Here is a 15,834-nt window from a genome sequence, read left to right as displayed (position 1 = left end):
CTGGTTCTGGAGAGAAGAGTCACTGGTGCTGTGTACATCGAGGAAGTTTTAAATCCTGTCGTACATCTATTCCGAGGGGCAGTAGGTGATGAATTTGTATTTATGTATGACAATGCACCTTCTCATCGAACAGCAGCAGAACAAAATTTTCTGGAAGAAGAAGGAATATCTACATTACAGTGACCCTCTAATTCCCCCGACATGAACGTTATTGAACATGCTTGGGACATTCTCAAAACACGCATCAAGAAGCGAAACAATCCCCCTATTACACTTCGAGAACTAAAAGATGCTGCTCGTGAAGAATGGGAAAGAATTCCGCAAGCCCAGCTCGACCAGTTAATCGGCAGCATGTCAAATCGTCCACAGGCATGCATACAGGCCAATGGAGGAAATACTAATTATTAGTTTTATTAAAAATTACTTTTTTCTAGACTAATTTATTTTTAAATGTAAGTTGTACATTGTAAGTTTTTCACTCCAAGAGAATAAATAATTTTTCTACCTATCGTTTATCTGGTTTTGAGATTTATTTAGTATTGTTGAGAATTGAAACAAAAAGATGTTTAACTATTCAGAAGAGTTTATATATAAAAATCAATAAAAAGATGAAATATTCCAATATTCCAAACTTTTGGACATATGTAGTTTTGGTCTTTCAGACCCTCGCTTTCTTTCGAGAGTTTCTTGTTCCGTCCATTTTTTATTAATAGAAAAACTGTGGTTCTGCTCTGCTTCTGCTTCTGTTGATGGATAGACGACGTAGAGAGGGATCTTAAAACCATGAACATCAGGCAGTGGCGAAGGAAAGTATCCGACAGGGCAGAATGGAAGAACATTGTTAAGCAGGCCAAGACTCACAAAGGGTTGTAGCGCCATTAGAAGAAGAAGAAGAAGTGGTTCTGCTCATGTTAGAATGTTTTGCTGCCCAATCTGATGCAGTGCCTAGTTATCTTTTAATTAGGTTACAATTCTTGCTTTAATATATTCTTGAGTTAAGCCGTTTGTTTTATTCCTTCATAATAATAAAAATAACAACAACAACCCTATTTTATGGAAAAACTATCATTTATATACTCTTTATAAAATGCAGGAATTCAAAATAATATCAAAATTTAGACCTTAATAATTATTACAATTTATGAATTAACATATGTAGTCAATTGTTTGTTGTGTGTTTGTTTATTTTATTATTTGTCTGTTCACATAATCAAATACACTGCTCAAAATGATCGAATCCTACTAACAGTCGTATCAGTTTTTTTAAGAACCAGCTGTACTAGGTGAAAAATAAAAAAATAAGGGAGTAAATTGTAGAGAAAACAATGAATACAAGATTATTGTAAATGATTCTGTGACACAGAGTATGTCGTCAATTATACTATAATATGAAGTGGACTATTTTTGGAGAGGCGAAATCCATTATATAAAAAACAAAGCTAAATGCTGCAAATAAATAAAGATAACTATAATAGATAAACTAGAGAAAAATAGTTCACTTCATGAATCAAGTTTTATTAAACGGAGGTCACCATTATGTCACAGCGATGGTGATGATGGCACTATCGAATCAAATTAAATCTGAATTACCTAATTTAATGCAAAAATAGTCCATGATATGCTGTAGTTACTGTCATATTTTAGTCCGCGACCTACTAAGTAGTCTTCAGTAACAATTGGCTAACCATTGCAAAACAATTAAAACAATGTTACACGTCTCTTCTTCGATTTTTTCAGCAAAATAAAATTGTTTAAATTAGGACGAGCAACCATGTGTGAATCCTGATTGTGCGTCGGAACATAGTGGATTAGATCGAACTAATATAAATCTGTAACAATGCTTTGATGGTTTGGCAATTTTCAGAGATGCAAATCGGATGTAGTTTGTTTATTTCGTTCGTGTGTTGCTGGATGACACTTGTATAACATCCGGTCTTTTGGTCTGCAGCGCTATTACAGTTCACTGCTTCTATTAGCATGCGGTACTAATTATTTTCAAGGATACTGGTCTGCTAGTTTTAGAGAAGGTAATTAGGATATTTTTAAAACCAAACACCATTTTGTTTGTTATTACTACTAAAGACTGGTTGAAAAAAAAATGTGACTAAAAGATCAATTTAATATATTAGTCCGGGGAAATAAGATTTCTCTCAGGACTGTAACTAATCCAGATATCTGACAATTTTTTTAATTATAGACCGATATAAAGAAAACATTTATGTTTTCCGCATACATTTTAGCGTCTTTTTTAGTTATTAACAATTTATTATAAAAAATGCATTTTTTTTTGATTTTTTGCTTACCACTGAAAAGCTTAATATATGAGATGAGATAAAATTACAAAACTTTATCTTTTAAAACATAAAAAAGCTGCAAAAACTTCAAAATAAGGCAAAATAGTTAATTATTGTACCTACAAGACGATAAAATTGTACTTTATCTTCGAGAGCGTTTTTTAGCGTCGAGACGTCAGTCGAGATGCTAATTATCCTCGAGAAGATAATGCGATTTTATCGTCGTGTGCAATATACAACATTTTTTTCTATAGCAAGACTTCAAGTTCAGGTGAAAAATAGAATTTCAAAGAAAATTGTAATTTTTAGCACAAAAATCGCAATTATGTTGCTCCGTTGCTAGGGATATGAATTACTCTGTCAACAAATGTCAAACAAATGTTACGTTTTGGTTTTTGCATAGAATATTGTTGCGTTTTGTGTACAAAGTGAATAAATACGAAATGGACGGAAAAGAATTGACATAAGAAAAGGAAAACCTGCCATCAGATGTAGAAAATGCAGCGTTGGAAGCAGAAAGTTTATTGTTGCCACAAAAATCTAGGATGATGTATGAGAAAGAATACCAGTCTTTTAAAAAGTGAAAAAGCATTAAGAATGTCAATGGCGTGAGTGAAAAAATACTTCTGGCGTATTTTTCTGAAAAGTCGAAGAAAGCGATGCCATCGTCATTATGGTCGTATTATTCGATGCTGAAGCGTACGTTGTTGGTGAATGAAACTTGTTAACCACCTTACTAAAAAACCTGAGTGGAGGATACAAAGCTAAAAAGTCCAAAATCCTGGAGTCAGATGACATTATTAAATTTCTGACAGAAGCTCCTGATGACGTCTATTTTTTGATGAAGGTTATTGCTATTTTTGGTGTGCATGGAGCGACTAGGTCCGATGAATTGTACAAGTTAGAAGTGTTTAACGTGGACGACAGAAAATCGGTGATAATCGTTTCATTATCTGATACTAAAACCAAGCAGGAAAGGTCGTTTTGTATTACTGACAAGAAAAGTGGACTGAGTTTCTTGGAAATTGTGAGAAAGTATATTGCCTTGCGCCCCAAAAACGTACCTTACAGTAGGTTTTTTGTAAATTACCGACAGCAAAAGTGCACTACTCAACAGGTGGGGATTAATACTATATATAATATCTCCCAGAAGATTGCATATTTTTTGAAACTTGCAAATTCAGAAATGTACACGGGGCATTGTCTCCGTCGTTCTTCAGCTACTATGTTCGCAAATTCTGGAGCTGATTTAGTAAAAGTTTAGGTGGAAGTAAATCGTCATCTGTCGCAGAATCTTACATTGAAGAGTCAATAAGCAATAAGATTGCTGTATCCAAGTGTATACTTGGCGGACCAGAAAATCAATCCAGGACCTCGAATCAAGTGTTTAAGCAAACGAGTACAAGTTGTGATGCTCCAAAAATAGATATTTCTAATAATGTTAATTGTAAAATTTCAGTTGTTTTTACCTCAATGTGTTTGAATTTGTAAATTTTATTGAATAAAAAAAAGTTAAAACATTTTATCTACTCTTTCTGTTAAAGTGTCACTTTATCTACCCTTGCGGTTAAAGTGATACTTTATCTACTTAAAACAGTTGTTATAGCAACACTTTAACATTAGCTAAGGAAAAAGATAATTAATAAAAGAAAGTGTATTTTAACTTTTTCCATATATAACAATAATAGTATTACAACAAATATCGATTTTTGAGGGAATTTTTTTTCTCATAAATTTTATAAACAAATAACACTGTTTATTAGTTAATGAATTTATAATCAAATTACATATGTGTAAATACAAATACAAAGAGTATTACTATTATTAATACTCTTACAAAAAGTAAATACAAATTAAAAGAAGAAAAATTAAAATCCGGTGACCAGATCCGAAGACGTAAACAATTGTAGTAGTTTGAAGATGCGTTTTCATTTTTTAAACGCGTAGATTTGTGGGTTTCCCCTCCACTCGCCACTACTAGTCCTAATTTGAACCTTATTTTTGACAATTTACAGAGAATCCTGTGATAGTGCAATCTTTTTATAACTTTGTGTACAAAAACTACGAATCATTTTCTTTTAAATGCCGAAAATTGCGTTCTTTAATTGTTATAAACAAATACGAAAAAAGCTTTTATCTACGAGCAACAGTATAAAAGTTATTATTCTAAATGTTTATAAATCAAAAATAACCGTAATTACACAAAAAGGGTTTGCATTATAATTTTTTTTCAATTTTTTTGATGTATATTGATAGTTTATCTCTTTAACTTTCGTTTGCTATGCGTAGAATTAATGTATCTTTGTTATTTTCTGACTAATGTTACTGCATAAAAAAGATCACTGGGATAAACAAATAGAATAATTTTTAAACTAATTAATGGATCTGTCTGAAATTCCTAGTCATCTTGAATCAAATTCCTAATTTGATTTTTACAATAGTTATATAGAAATAAGGTTTTATTTTGCAGTTTTTAAAGCAACAAATTATTTTACCACTTTTAGAAATAGCCATTTTACAGCTTTTTTATGCTATAAAAGATAAGTTTTGTAATTTTACCTTAAATATTAAGCTTTCCAATGGTAAGCAAAAAATCTAAAAAATGGCTTTTTTTACACTAAATTGTTAATAATTAAAAAAAGACGCCGAAATTTATGCGAAAAACATATAGTGTATAAGCCTATAATAACTAAAAAAATTGTCAGGTATCTGGATTAGTCACTGTCCCGAACAGGGACTCTTTTTTGCTTATTTCTCTGAAGTATTTTCAGAATAACGTAATTATGTGAATCATTTTATTCCACTTTAAAATTTGTGAAATTCAAACATAGATCCGTATTATCTAACCAGCATCTTAAATAGTTGTAACAATAAAACACTGAAAACTTTGTTTTCAAAACTTCCACAAAATTTATTTTAAACTCTTATCACTACAGCTGTTTCGGCTGATTGCCTTTCTCCAGTGATCTATTTTTGGCATGCGTTTACACTTTATAGTCTCTAATACAATAGGTTGAGGAGAGGAGAACTGTTTGTCTCAAGTTGGTCATTCAGAATTATATCTCTGTTTTTTAATTTGTTGATTTCCATAGATTCTAACAAAGATAGCTTAAGGCCTTTATTTTGAATGTGAAGAATTTAAAATTCGTCATTAAAAGAATGATTATGATCTAAAAGGTGAAGTGCGTATGTAGAATCTGTTTTTCTATTATTGAAAGCCCTTTTATGTTCTGCTATTCGTTTATTAAAATTTCTACCAGTTTGACCGATGTAAGATTGTAATTTTGCACATTTAAGTTTGTACACACACTGTGTAATTGTTTTTTATTTTGGCTCTTGTTGTTTTTAATATATTTGCCTAGGTTGTTATTTGTGTTAACAGTTACAGACTTGGGCAAATTACATAAAAGATTTGTTTACGGATTATCGTCATATTCCTACGAACACTCTTGATCTGAATGGACCAAAAATATTGAAGGTGAGGTGATAAAGGCTATAGATCAAACGAAAGATGGGAAAGCAACAGGATGCGATGAAATACCAGTCGAATTTTTAAAAGTTTTTAACGAGAACAACCTGAATGTAGTATTAGAACTGTTTAATAAGATATACGATACTGGTCAAATTCCATCGGACTGGTTGAAATCTACATTTGTGCCCCTTCCCAAGAAATCGAATTCTAAGACGTGTAGTGAATATCGCCTTATAAGTTTAATGAGTCACACCCTTAAAGTATTCTTGCGTATTATCCACTCCAGAATACGAGCAAAATTAGAACACAGCATAAGTAAAACACAGTTCGGTTTTAGATGCGGTTTTGGAACTCGAGAGCCGCTCTTTGCAATACAAATCTTGATTCAAAAATGTCTGGATCAACAGAAAGATGTTTACGCCTGTTTTATCGACTATGAGAAAGCATTCGATACTATCAAACATGAAAAACTCATAGAACTGTTACATCTTACAGGACTTGGCACTAAGGACATCCAGATTATAAAAAATCTATATTGGAATCAAACAGCCCACATGAAGAATGGACATATGGTGAGTGAAAACGTAACCATTTCGAGAGGGGTTAGACAGGGCTGTATTCTTTCGCCACTGCTTTTCAACCTGTACACGGAACAAATATTTCTAGAGGCACTGGAAGAGTACAACGAGGGCATCAAGATTAATAGCGTACCAATAAGTAATTTTTGATATGCAGATGATACTGTTATACTGGCCGATAACATCGAAGATTTACAGATTATGCTAAATAGAGTAAATACAACTGGCAACCAATTTGGACTGAAGATCAATAGAAAGAAGACTAAATTTATGGTGATCAGTAAAAAGAACATTCAACATATCGACCTGAATATTGAAGCCGAACGTATTGAAAGAGTACACCGATTTAAATATCTGGGATATACAGTAAATGATAAGTGGGACCCAGATGTAGAGATTAAGATCCGAATTGAAATAGCAAGATCCAAATTCATCAAAATGAGAAAGCTCTTAAGAAACCGCCACCTAAGCGTTAAACTCCGACGGCGCGCCACGAAATGCTACGTACTCTCTACGCTACTTTACGTAGTTGAAGGGTGAACGTTAACAGCAGCAACTATAAAGAAGTAAGCGGCTCTAGAAATGTGGCTGTATCGACGCATACTGAGAATACCTTGGACAGACAGAGTGACCAACACAGAGGTATTAAGACGAATGGGTAAAGAGATGGAATTGTTAACAACTGTTAAGAGGAGGAAAGCGTCATACCTGGGCCATGTGTTCCGTAATGATAAGTACAATCTGCTACAGCTTATAGCTTATATTTCAGGGCTTTCTTGAGTAGTTTTTGATTAACATTTTATTAATTGTTTGTTCGTTGTATTCATTGTTTACTGCTATTTGCTTAATGATATTTAATTCTGTCTCAAAATTGTATTTTGACATCGGAATTTCTATTAATCTATGTAACATACTATGGTAGGCTGCCAGTTTATGTTGTGTGGGATGGGATGATGAATTGTAAATAGTCGTGTTAGTATGGGAAGGTTTATGACATATGGAGAAGTCATGTTAGTTTTTAAGTCTGATAATTTTTAAATCTAAAAAATTAATGGATTCATTTTGTTCTGTTTCTATTGTAAATTCAATATGACTATGAAGTGAATTAATATACGATAAAAATTGGTCGAGTTGCCTGTTAGTTCCTGTGAAACATACCAGTACGTCGTCTACGTATCTCCACCAATATAAAAACTGTTTGAATAAGGGATGTTTTGAAATCTTTGTCTCTAGATGATCCATAAAAATATCTGATAGAAATGGGCTTAGAAGATTGCCCATTATAAGTCCTGCACTGTTATTTGTATATATTTCATTACTAAATTCAAAGTAGTCCTGGTTTATGCAAACTTCAAGAAGATGTAAAATTTCAGATGTAATGATTGGATTTGTACTATTTTGGTCTAAAAGGTTTTTTACTAGAATAAAAGTTTCTGTAGGAGGGATACTAGGAAAAAGATTTTTTACGTCAAATGAAATTAATCTGGAGTTGTTAGGTAACTGAACGTTTATATGACGTAGCTATATAAAAAGAAACTACAAGTCTTATTGGGTGATCCGGTTTGTGTAATTAAATGAAAGAGTATAATTTAGGAGGCTGTGGGTTCATAATATTAAGGTATTTCTGTTCTTTTGGATTTACTATTGATTTTGAATTTTCTAAAGCTGGCTTAATTTGTTTTTGATACTTTTCTGTCGGATCTTTGTGCAACGTTTCAATATTTTGATTATTTAAAAATTCTATTGTTTTGTTATTATATTCTATTGTATCTATAGCAGTAGTAGTGTTACCTTTGTCTGCTTTTGTAAACACTATGTTGTTTTCTATTGATTTATTTTTAATTGAAATTTCTGTTTTATTCTCTTTGTAACAGGAATTTTTGGTTTCACTACACACATCTGTAATAGATTTTGCAATTATACTTTTTTCGATATTGTTAGCAGTTTTGTTTAATGCTACTTCACATTCTACACCTAAATATTCTAAAGTTTTCTGATTATTATGTTGGAACAAGTTTTATTGCTTTATGTTTTATTGTTACATAAAATGAATTTCCATCAAGTAACGGTCGAATCCATCAATTATCTTAAAGAGTTACTAAGAAGTTGTCACCAAAACATTCACCAAATTTTTAAGAATTATCAAAAGAAATAATATAAATGCGTTTACTTTTTAATATTAAAATTTATCACACATATTTTGCATTTTTATTTATATGTTTTCAATAAATATACTTAATGTTTGTAATAATAATTTTGAACGGCTCGCAAAAAATTTAAAATTTTGAAAAATGACAGACTATCTGGCCACACCTGCACTATAATATTTAATAATTAAAACCGTTCAACCTAAAAACTAGTTTGCCATGTTATCTATTCCTGTTGTAACTTTAACATTCTAGTATATAAAATCAAATAATGTAACTCAAATTTAATTTAACAACATTTAAAGGGTTTTTACCCAAGTATTTAGTGGCTCAAAACGTGTACATCCAAATAGCCCTGATGATGGAATATTAATTCCGAAAACGTTCTGTAATGTAGCCCGATAGGATGTTTTAATATACACTGTGTGTCAGCCAAATGGAATAAATTAGCTAATAAATAAATGAGGGAGTATTCGAAAAAACGGTCGAACACGTCGATTAGTATTTATAGTTGCGCTTTTTTTTCATAAAAGCTTTTTATACGGGGTGTATCAGATAACGGTGGTCAATACCAACTTGCTTATTTTAAATATAACAGCCTGTATATTAATTAATTTTTAAATTCTTTAGATCATTTTAGATTTTTTTAAATACAATACCCATCTTTGACTGTTTCGGAAATATTAAGTAAAATGCAAAAAGTCGCTACAACATATTCAAAAACTTCAAAATAATACAAACCTAAACAATAATGTCAATGTAGGAGATGTTCAAAATGCTCCCTATGAACGTCTTGGCAACAATCGTGAATAGAAATTTTTTCGAACGTTACTCAACCTCTCAGATGTGATCGATTTAATCGCAAGCGTTATTCGTCTTCGCAAGTCAGCTAAGGCAGTGGGTTTAGTTTTGTATACAATACTTTTTACATATCCCTATAAGAAAAAGTCTATTGGCGTCAAATCGGGGGATCGTGGTAGCCATTCCATCGCTCCTCGCCTCCCTATCTATCGATTTGGAAATATTTGGTTGAGGTACTGCCGGACATGAATTTGGTAGTGGAGTAGTGCTCCATATTTTTCAAACCATATCATATTCGCTGGAACTTGTGGGTTTCTTGGATCAGAAATAATTGTCGCCAATACTTCCTGCCCACATGTTAACCTTCTCAGGGTATTGAATATTGCCCTCTCTCATCCAGTGAGGATTTTCCCTGGACCAATAGCGACAATTTTGCATCAGAAAAAAAAACTTGTTCTAATTGGATCACATTGCTGTCTAATATTACCATCATTTGTTCACAAAGTACGTTCTCCTGTCAAAATCATCTTCCATGAGCTTCTGAGTGTGTATAATTTTATAGGGATGCATTTTGTTTTCTTATAATGTTCGAATAACCGATAAGTAGCTAATATCGAGTACTTTGGCTGCTTTTCGAACAGATGTATGTGGGTGTTCCTCAAACTTAGGCATAACAGCCAATTTGGTATACCTTACTTATTGCATTGGCAGCTTCTTTTTTTACCTTCCTAACATGGCCCAGCTCGTGGAATTGTTTCTCTATTTTACTAATTGTCCCTTGAGATATGGGCGGCAAACCAGCAAATGCTTCGTGAAATAAACGAGCTACTTCCATTTGTATTTTGTGCATTTCTGTTAAATGAACCATTTTTCTGGCTTGCGTTAATGAAATTAAACGACTATAGCACTGACAACTACTTCTGTCATGGAACAATAAAACATTGGCGTTTCAAACCAAAATAAAGAATTTTTTGTTTTTTTTTTTAACATATCTACAAAGAATATAGACATTTAAGCGTCTATATTCTTTGATATCAATAAAAAGGAATGCTTAAATAGTTTTTACTTACTTTATCATTACCAAGACCCAAATGGGTAAGAAGTATTAAGACAGTGGTAACGACTTTCGACAAATAAATAATTTTCTTTTCTAAATGTAAATTTTTGCATTTTACTTAATATTTCCGAAACAGATGTCAAAGAATGTCAAAGATGGGTATAGGATATTGTATTCAAAAAATGTCTAAAATGATCTGAGGAATCTAAAAATTAATTAATATACAGGGTGTTCTATTTAAAATAAGCAAGTTGGTATTGGCCACTGTTATCTGATACATCCCGTATAAAAAGTTTTTATGGAAAAAAAATGCGCAACTATAAATATTATTCGATGTGTTCGACCGTTTTTTCCAATACTCCTTCATTTATTTATTAGCTAATCTATTCCATTTGGCTGACGTACAGTGTATAACTTTGTATAACTCTTATAAGAAATTTTTAAATAAATTTTTTTGTGAAACATGGTATGGTATACAGCCAGCTATAGGAATTTTGTTTCCTTGTGGATTCTAAAAACTATTCTCATACAACTCTTTAGAGATCTAATTAACTCCCATTCCGGTTATACAGTATACTATACAGACGAGTGTAATACTGAAAATGGAGTCGGAGTAGCAATAATTAACAGCAGAGAAATTCTCAAACATAGAATTCCAGATACTGCAACTATATTAACAGAAGAATTTGCAATTTACCAAGCGATACTACAGGCAAATGCTAATAAGATGAACAAACTATTAATCGTGACAAATTCTATGTCTTCACTACAAATAATCAGAAAAATATATACGCAGCATCCATTAGTTTAAGTAATAAAGGAAGAACTAAATAAATTGCTAATACTAAAGACACCAGCATTAAATTTCTCTGGGTCCCATCACATGTTGGAATAGCAGGTAACGAATCAGAAGACAAAAATCCCAAAGAAGCATTAAACGACAACAGTATCCCCATATCACCTCAATCTGTAAGTATGTATCTAATAAGCTATTTCATAAAGCACCTGTTCGAGAACTGGAACAATAAATGGAAATCCACGCCATCAAAGCTCCAGGAGATAAAAAATAAGATTGTACCATGGCAACCACACGAGGTATTCAGACGAAAGCCCAATTTGCGATGAGTGTAGTTCACCCCTCACGGTAAAACATGTGCTAATGGAAAAGTGCGAAAAGTTTAATCGTCACAGAAGTAAATACCATTTACCAAACAATCTTAAAGACGGGGAGTTCGGCCCTGATTTAAGTGCATTAGTTAGTGCTGACAATATTATCTCAAGTGAGTAGCACTTCTTTTCGTATTATTTTTGTAACAATAACAAAATAACCTTTAAATAATTCCTACGTAAAGAGATAACAAAAATTCCAGTTGGGTCTTGACCAGTTTTTTGGACCGGCCACAGGACCGGCCCAACTTCTGATCAAGAAAATTATTAAAATGACTTTATACAACAATAATACTACTCACAACTCCACTAAACATAGTTACTCAGATGTCAGTAAATTATTTTAAACATCCAACAAAACAACAAGCAATAGTCATTTCCAGCATTCAAGGTACAAAAATCCATGATTACGTCGCTGTTGGATCACTAGTGGGTCCAATTAATGTACTTTTTGCCTCCAGAATTGCTAACAATAGGATATGCATATACCTGTCTTCAAAAAATCCTGTTGATGCTCTTCTACATTCTTATAAATATATCGAAATAAATGGATGTCAAGTCGAAATAAAAAGATTAATTTCTCCAGCCAACAGAGACTGATATCTAATGTATGTTCTACAATCCCGAACGAAATAATTGAACAAGAATTACAAAAACTTGGTATTTTTTCTTCGAGTAGGTATGTCTGAAAGTGAGTACAGTCATGTTCTGAGCTTTAGAAGGCATTCATTCATTACACCCTTGGAAAATATGTCTACTCCTGACTCATTTACCATAACTCATGATAATACTTCCTACCAGGTATTTCTCTTCATAGACGAATTCAGTTGCTCTAAATGTAAAACCATTGGTCATCAAGAATCAGAATGCGCTCATATTTTAAACCAAACTAATTCAACTACCCTTTTAGATCCAACCCAAACCACATCATCGTTATCTAAACCTCATGAACGTAATGATACCCCTTCAACTCCCCTCTCAGATTCAACTCAAACAACATCGTCATTATCTAAACCTAATGAACCTAATGATAAAATATATCAATCTACGGAAACCGACCTCATCCAAAACATGTCTAAAGATAATCCAAACACTTCGTCCTCTTCTTCCAAAACAACAGCACCAGCTGTAAATAACACTGAAAATACTACGACACAAGAAACACCAATAACCTTAAATATTACAGTCAATTCTAAACAGATAAAAAGACATAATATATCATCTCCTGAAATTAACAAAGAAAACCCAAAAACCGACTCTTCCGTTTTTAATACCCCTAAACAATATAAACCAAAAAAGAAACTCAAAACCTCTTCCAAAACCTCCCGCGAAGATGTCATTCACTCCCTAGAATCCATCAAAGAAAAAATCGAAAATAGATCACCTTCATTTATACTAAATTTCAATGAAATATGTGATTTTATGGAAAATCTTTTAAACTCTCATAACTCTGAATTAACTTTTAAAGATTACTCCAATGAACCAGAGGAACTAATTCAGATCCTTAATTTTATTTATTGTTACACACAAAATTCTAGGTTAAGAAATAATATCACCCGACTAGAGCAAAAAATAAACCCTAACCCTTCTTCAGCTGACTAAACTGACGAATCATCACTAGTTGAGGGATAATCAAGGGATGATTTTCATTAAACACCAATTATCTCCAAATTTTCAGTGATGCCTCTAAAGCTCACGACGGACACGCTGCTGCATACTACTGTAAATACACTACTCACACTATATCCATACCTACAAACTGCGGCATCCTCACAGGCGGGACCACAGCCATTTTGGAAGCCTTAATTTTCTTCAAAACGCGTAGTGAGAATAAATGTATATAAACAAATATACCCTACAAATCCAATATTTCAGGCTATAAAAATGAGATAAATATAATTCAATCAACTCGAAAAGAAGTAGCATTTATCTGGGTACCGTCGCATGTAGGAATAGCTAGAAATGGACAATCTAGCAAACACAAGTCGAATAAACTCACAATACACAACCAAATCAAGAAATTACCCATACTCCGATCTTAAAAACCTAATTAAAGACCGCTGTATAAACATATGGCAAGACTACTGGAAAGATTCAGGAAACAAACTATATGAGATTTATCCCCCTGTGAAGACCATCTCGAATAATCCATCCAATAGAAGGGACCAAGTAATAACTAACCGACTAAGAATTGGACACACTGCACTGACCCATTAAATTCCTAATCAAAGAATCTTCTCCAACCTGCAGAAACTCTTCTCTCCCATTGGCGGTGAAGCATATTCTAATTGACTGCCAGTACCACGAAGAAACAAGAAGAAAATATGGAATCTCAGATGACATCAAAACCACTTTAACCATAAACACTGACCATGTAATAAATTATTTAAAAGATTTACGTTTATAGACATTTATTTAATGTAAATAAAATGAACTCTTGTGTACGTTACTCCACTAATATTCCTGCGTGGTTGATGTGGATTATATGTTTTTTCTAAATAAAAAAAAAATTCAAAAAAAGACATTTTAAATTCAGAAAACACTAAAGATAACCTACTTTTGTTTTAAAAAACTATTGAAATACATTCAGTTTTATAAATGATAAATAAGGGAGGAGATAAACTAAAGAAACAAATTTCATAATATTGTAATGGAGCAACTAATATGTTACGAATAATTAGCATAAGAAAGTAGGGAAGACATATAACAAAGATAAATTAAACAAAAAAAAACAAAAATTAGTCTATCGAAAATCAAAGATAAAATAATAAGCCAATAGCAAATAAGCATATTCATATAACAACGGATAAAAAAGAAGAAAATTGAAAAATAATGGAGGTAATTTAAAAAAATTTTAATGGTATTTCTAAACAATGTCAATGGCATTCGAAAGTTATTTTTCCTTATTTTAATTTTCGTTATTTTTTGTGGAAATAGGTTAAAATATTATTCTTACAAAGGATTAAACAAAAGGAAATTGAAATTATTTCAATTATACAATTTTACGCAATTAATAGTACATTTGCAAATATAAATATTTTTGAGTTGCAAATGAAAACAACATCAAAGCTTTCGAACTTTTTATATCTATATCACGACAACTCAAAAGAACAAAAATTCAAAAATACACTAAAATGTTTCCAAGCTTTTTTAAAAACTTACACTATAAACATACTGCACCAGTAATCCACAAAAAATGGTGACAAACACATGTTTCTTGATCTGAAAATTGCACATGGTGTATTCTTAAGATTGCTTCTTCGCGCACTAACCTCGTAGCATCAAACAAAAGAATGACTTTTTTAATAAGAGGTTCAAGATTTTATACGGGCAGTTAGTTGGCACTATTAAGTAAGATATGTAATCAATGATCCATTCTCAAGCTTTCTGAATGAATGCGGCGGAAAGAGAGGGAGGATAGTTTGTTTATATGTAATAGTTTTTAGTAAAGATTGTTATTTTATTATTAATAGTGGTGTAAAATAGATTTTATAGATGATAACAGTCTCTTTTTAAGACTGTAGGATGTCAGTTGCAAATATATTTAAAATCTTTATGATTTTCTTGGGAAATATGTCATATAGCATTAGAACCAAGATATTTTTTGTTTAGGCCAGGGCCGACAATTTTTGAGACCAAAAAATTAATAACAGGATGGAACGCATTGCAAAAGAAAGAAAATATAACAAAAATTAAAGGAAAAATAATTTAAAGGTGAACTGGGGTCAAAAAGTGGAAGTTGATGAGTTTTAAGGGTAAAAGATGATTTATCATTGGACTGTAAGTCTAATGGAAAAAGGTTAAATGGCGTAGTTGTAGGTAATAAGAAGGTCTAAAATTCTTGTATTTACACTTTTTTCACGTTTTTATTACAAAATTTATCCGAAAAAATTCAAATAATCGAGTTTTTGGTTTTTTTATTAGCTTTCACAAACAAAAATTTTTCAGTAAATTTCATAAAAACTTATCTTTAAAAAAAACTTATTTCCCCTTTTTCTTCTTCTTTTTGTGTAGATATGACTGTCTGTTTTTCAATGTGCCTCCAGTAAATTGTCTTTCCATCGTTTACGTGGTCTTTCTACTCATCGTCTTTCTATTAGGGAAACGCCTCTTGCCGTCTTTAATATATTTGATGTCATTCGGCTTATATGATCGTTCCATTCTACTCTTCTATTTCTTACCTAGGTCTTCGCTTTTTTCGTCACACTTTACTCATTTCCACCTTCAGATCGCTTAAAAACACTGTCCAAGGAGGTTTGTTTTTTTCTCCCTTTCAGGATATTGCGGAAATGGGTTAGAAAAGTTTCGTTGAACAACT

The 15,834-nt window shown here is 32.0% G+C and overlaps 1 protein-coding gene across 1 annotated transcript in view; it reads right to left on the bottom strand.

The window, feature by feature from the left end:
- The window catches only part of LOC140449844 (U-scoloptoxin(01)-Er1a-like), a 48,526-nt gene extending 33,712 nt beyond the window's left edge, over positions 1-14,814 (bottom strand). The window contains exon 1 of the mRNA XM_072543206.1: positions 14,679-14,814. Coding sequence (XP_072399307.1) covers positions 14,679-14,753 — 75 coding nt within the window. The 5' untranslated portion in view covers positions 14,754-14,814. The remainder of the gene's footprint in view (positions 1-14,678) is intronic.
- Positions 14,815-15,834: the final 1,020 nt, after the last annotated feature.

The sequence above is a fragment of the Diabrotica undecimpunctata genome, chromosome 9 (genome assembly GCF_040954645.1).
Source record: "Diabrotica undecimpunctata isolate CICGRU chromosome 9, icDiaUnde3, whole genome shotgun sequence".
In the NCBI taxonomy this organism is placed as follows: domain Eukaryota; kingdom Metazoa; phylum Arthropoda; class Insecta; order Coleoptera; family Chrysomelidae; genus Diabrotica; species Diabrotica undecimpunctata.
This window is presented reverse-complemented; position numbering and strand designations above follow the sequence as displayed.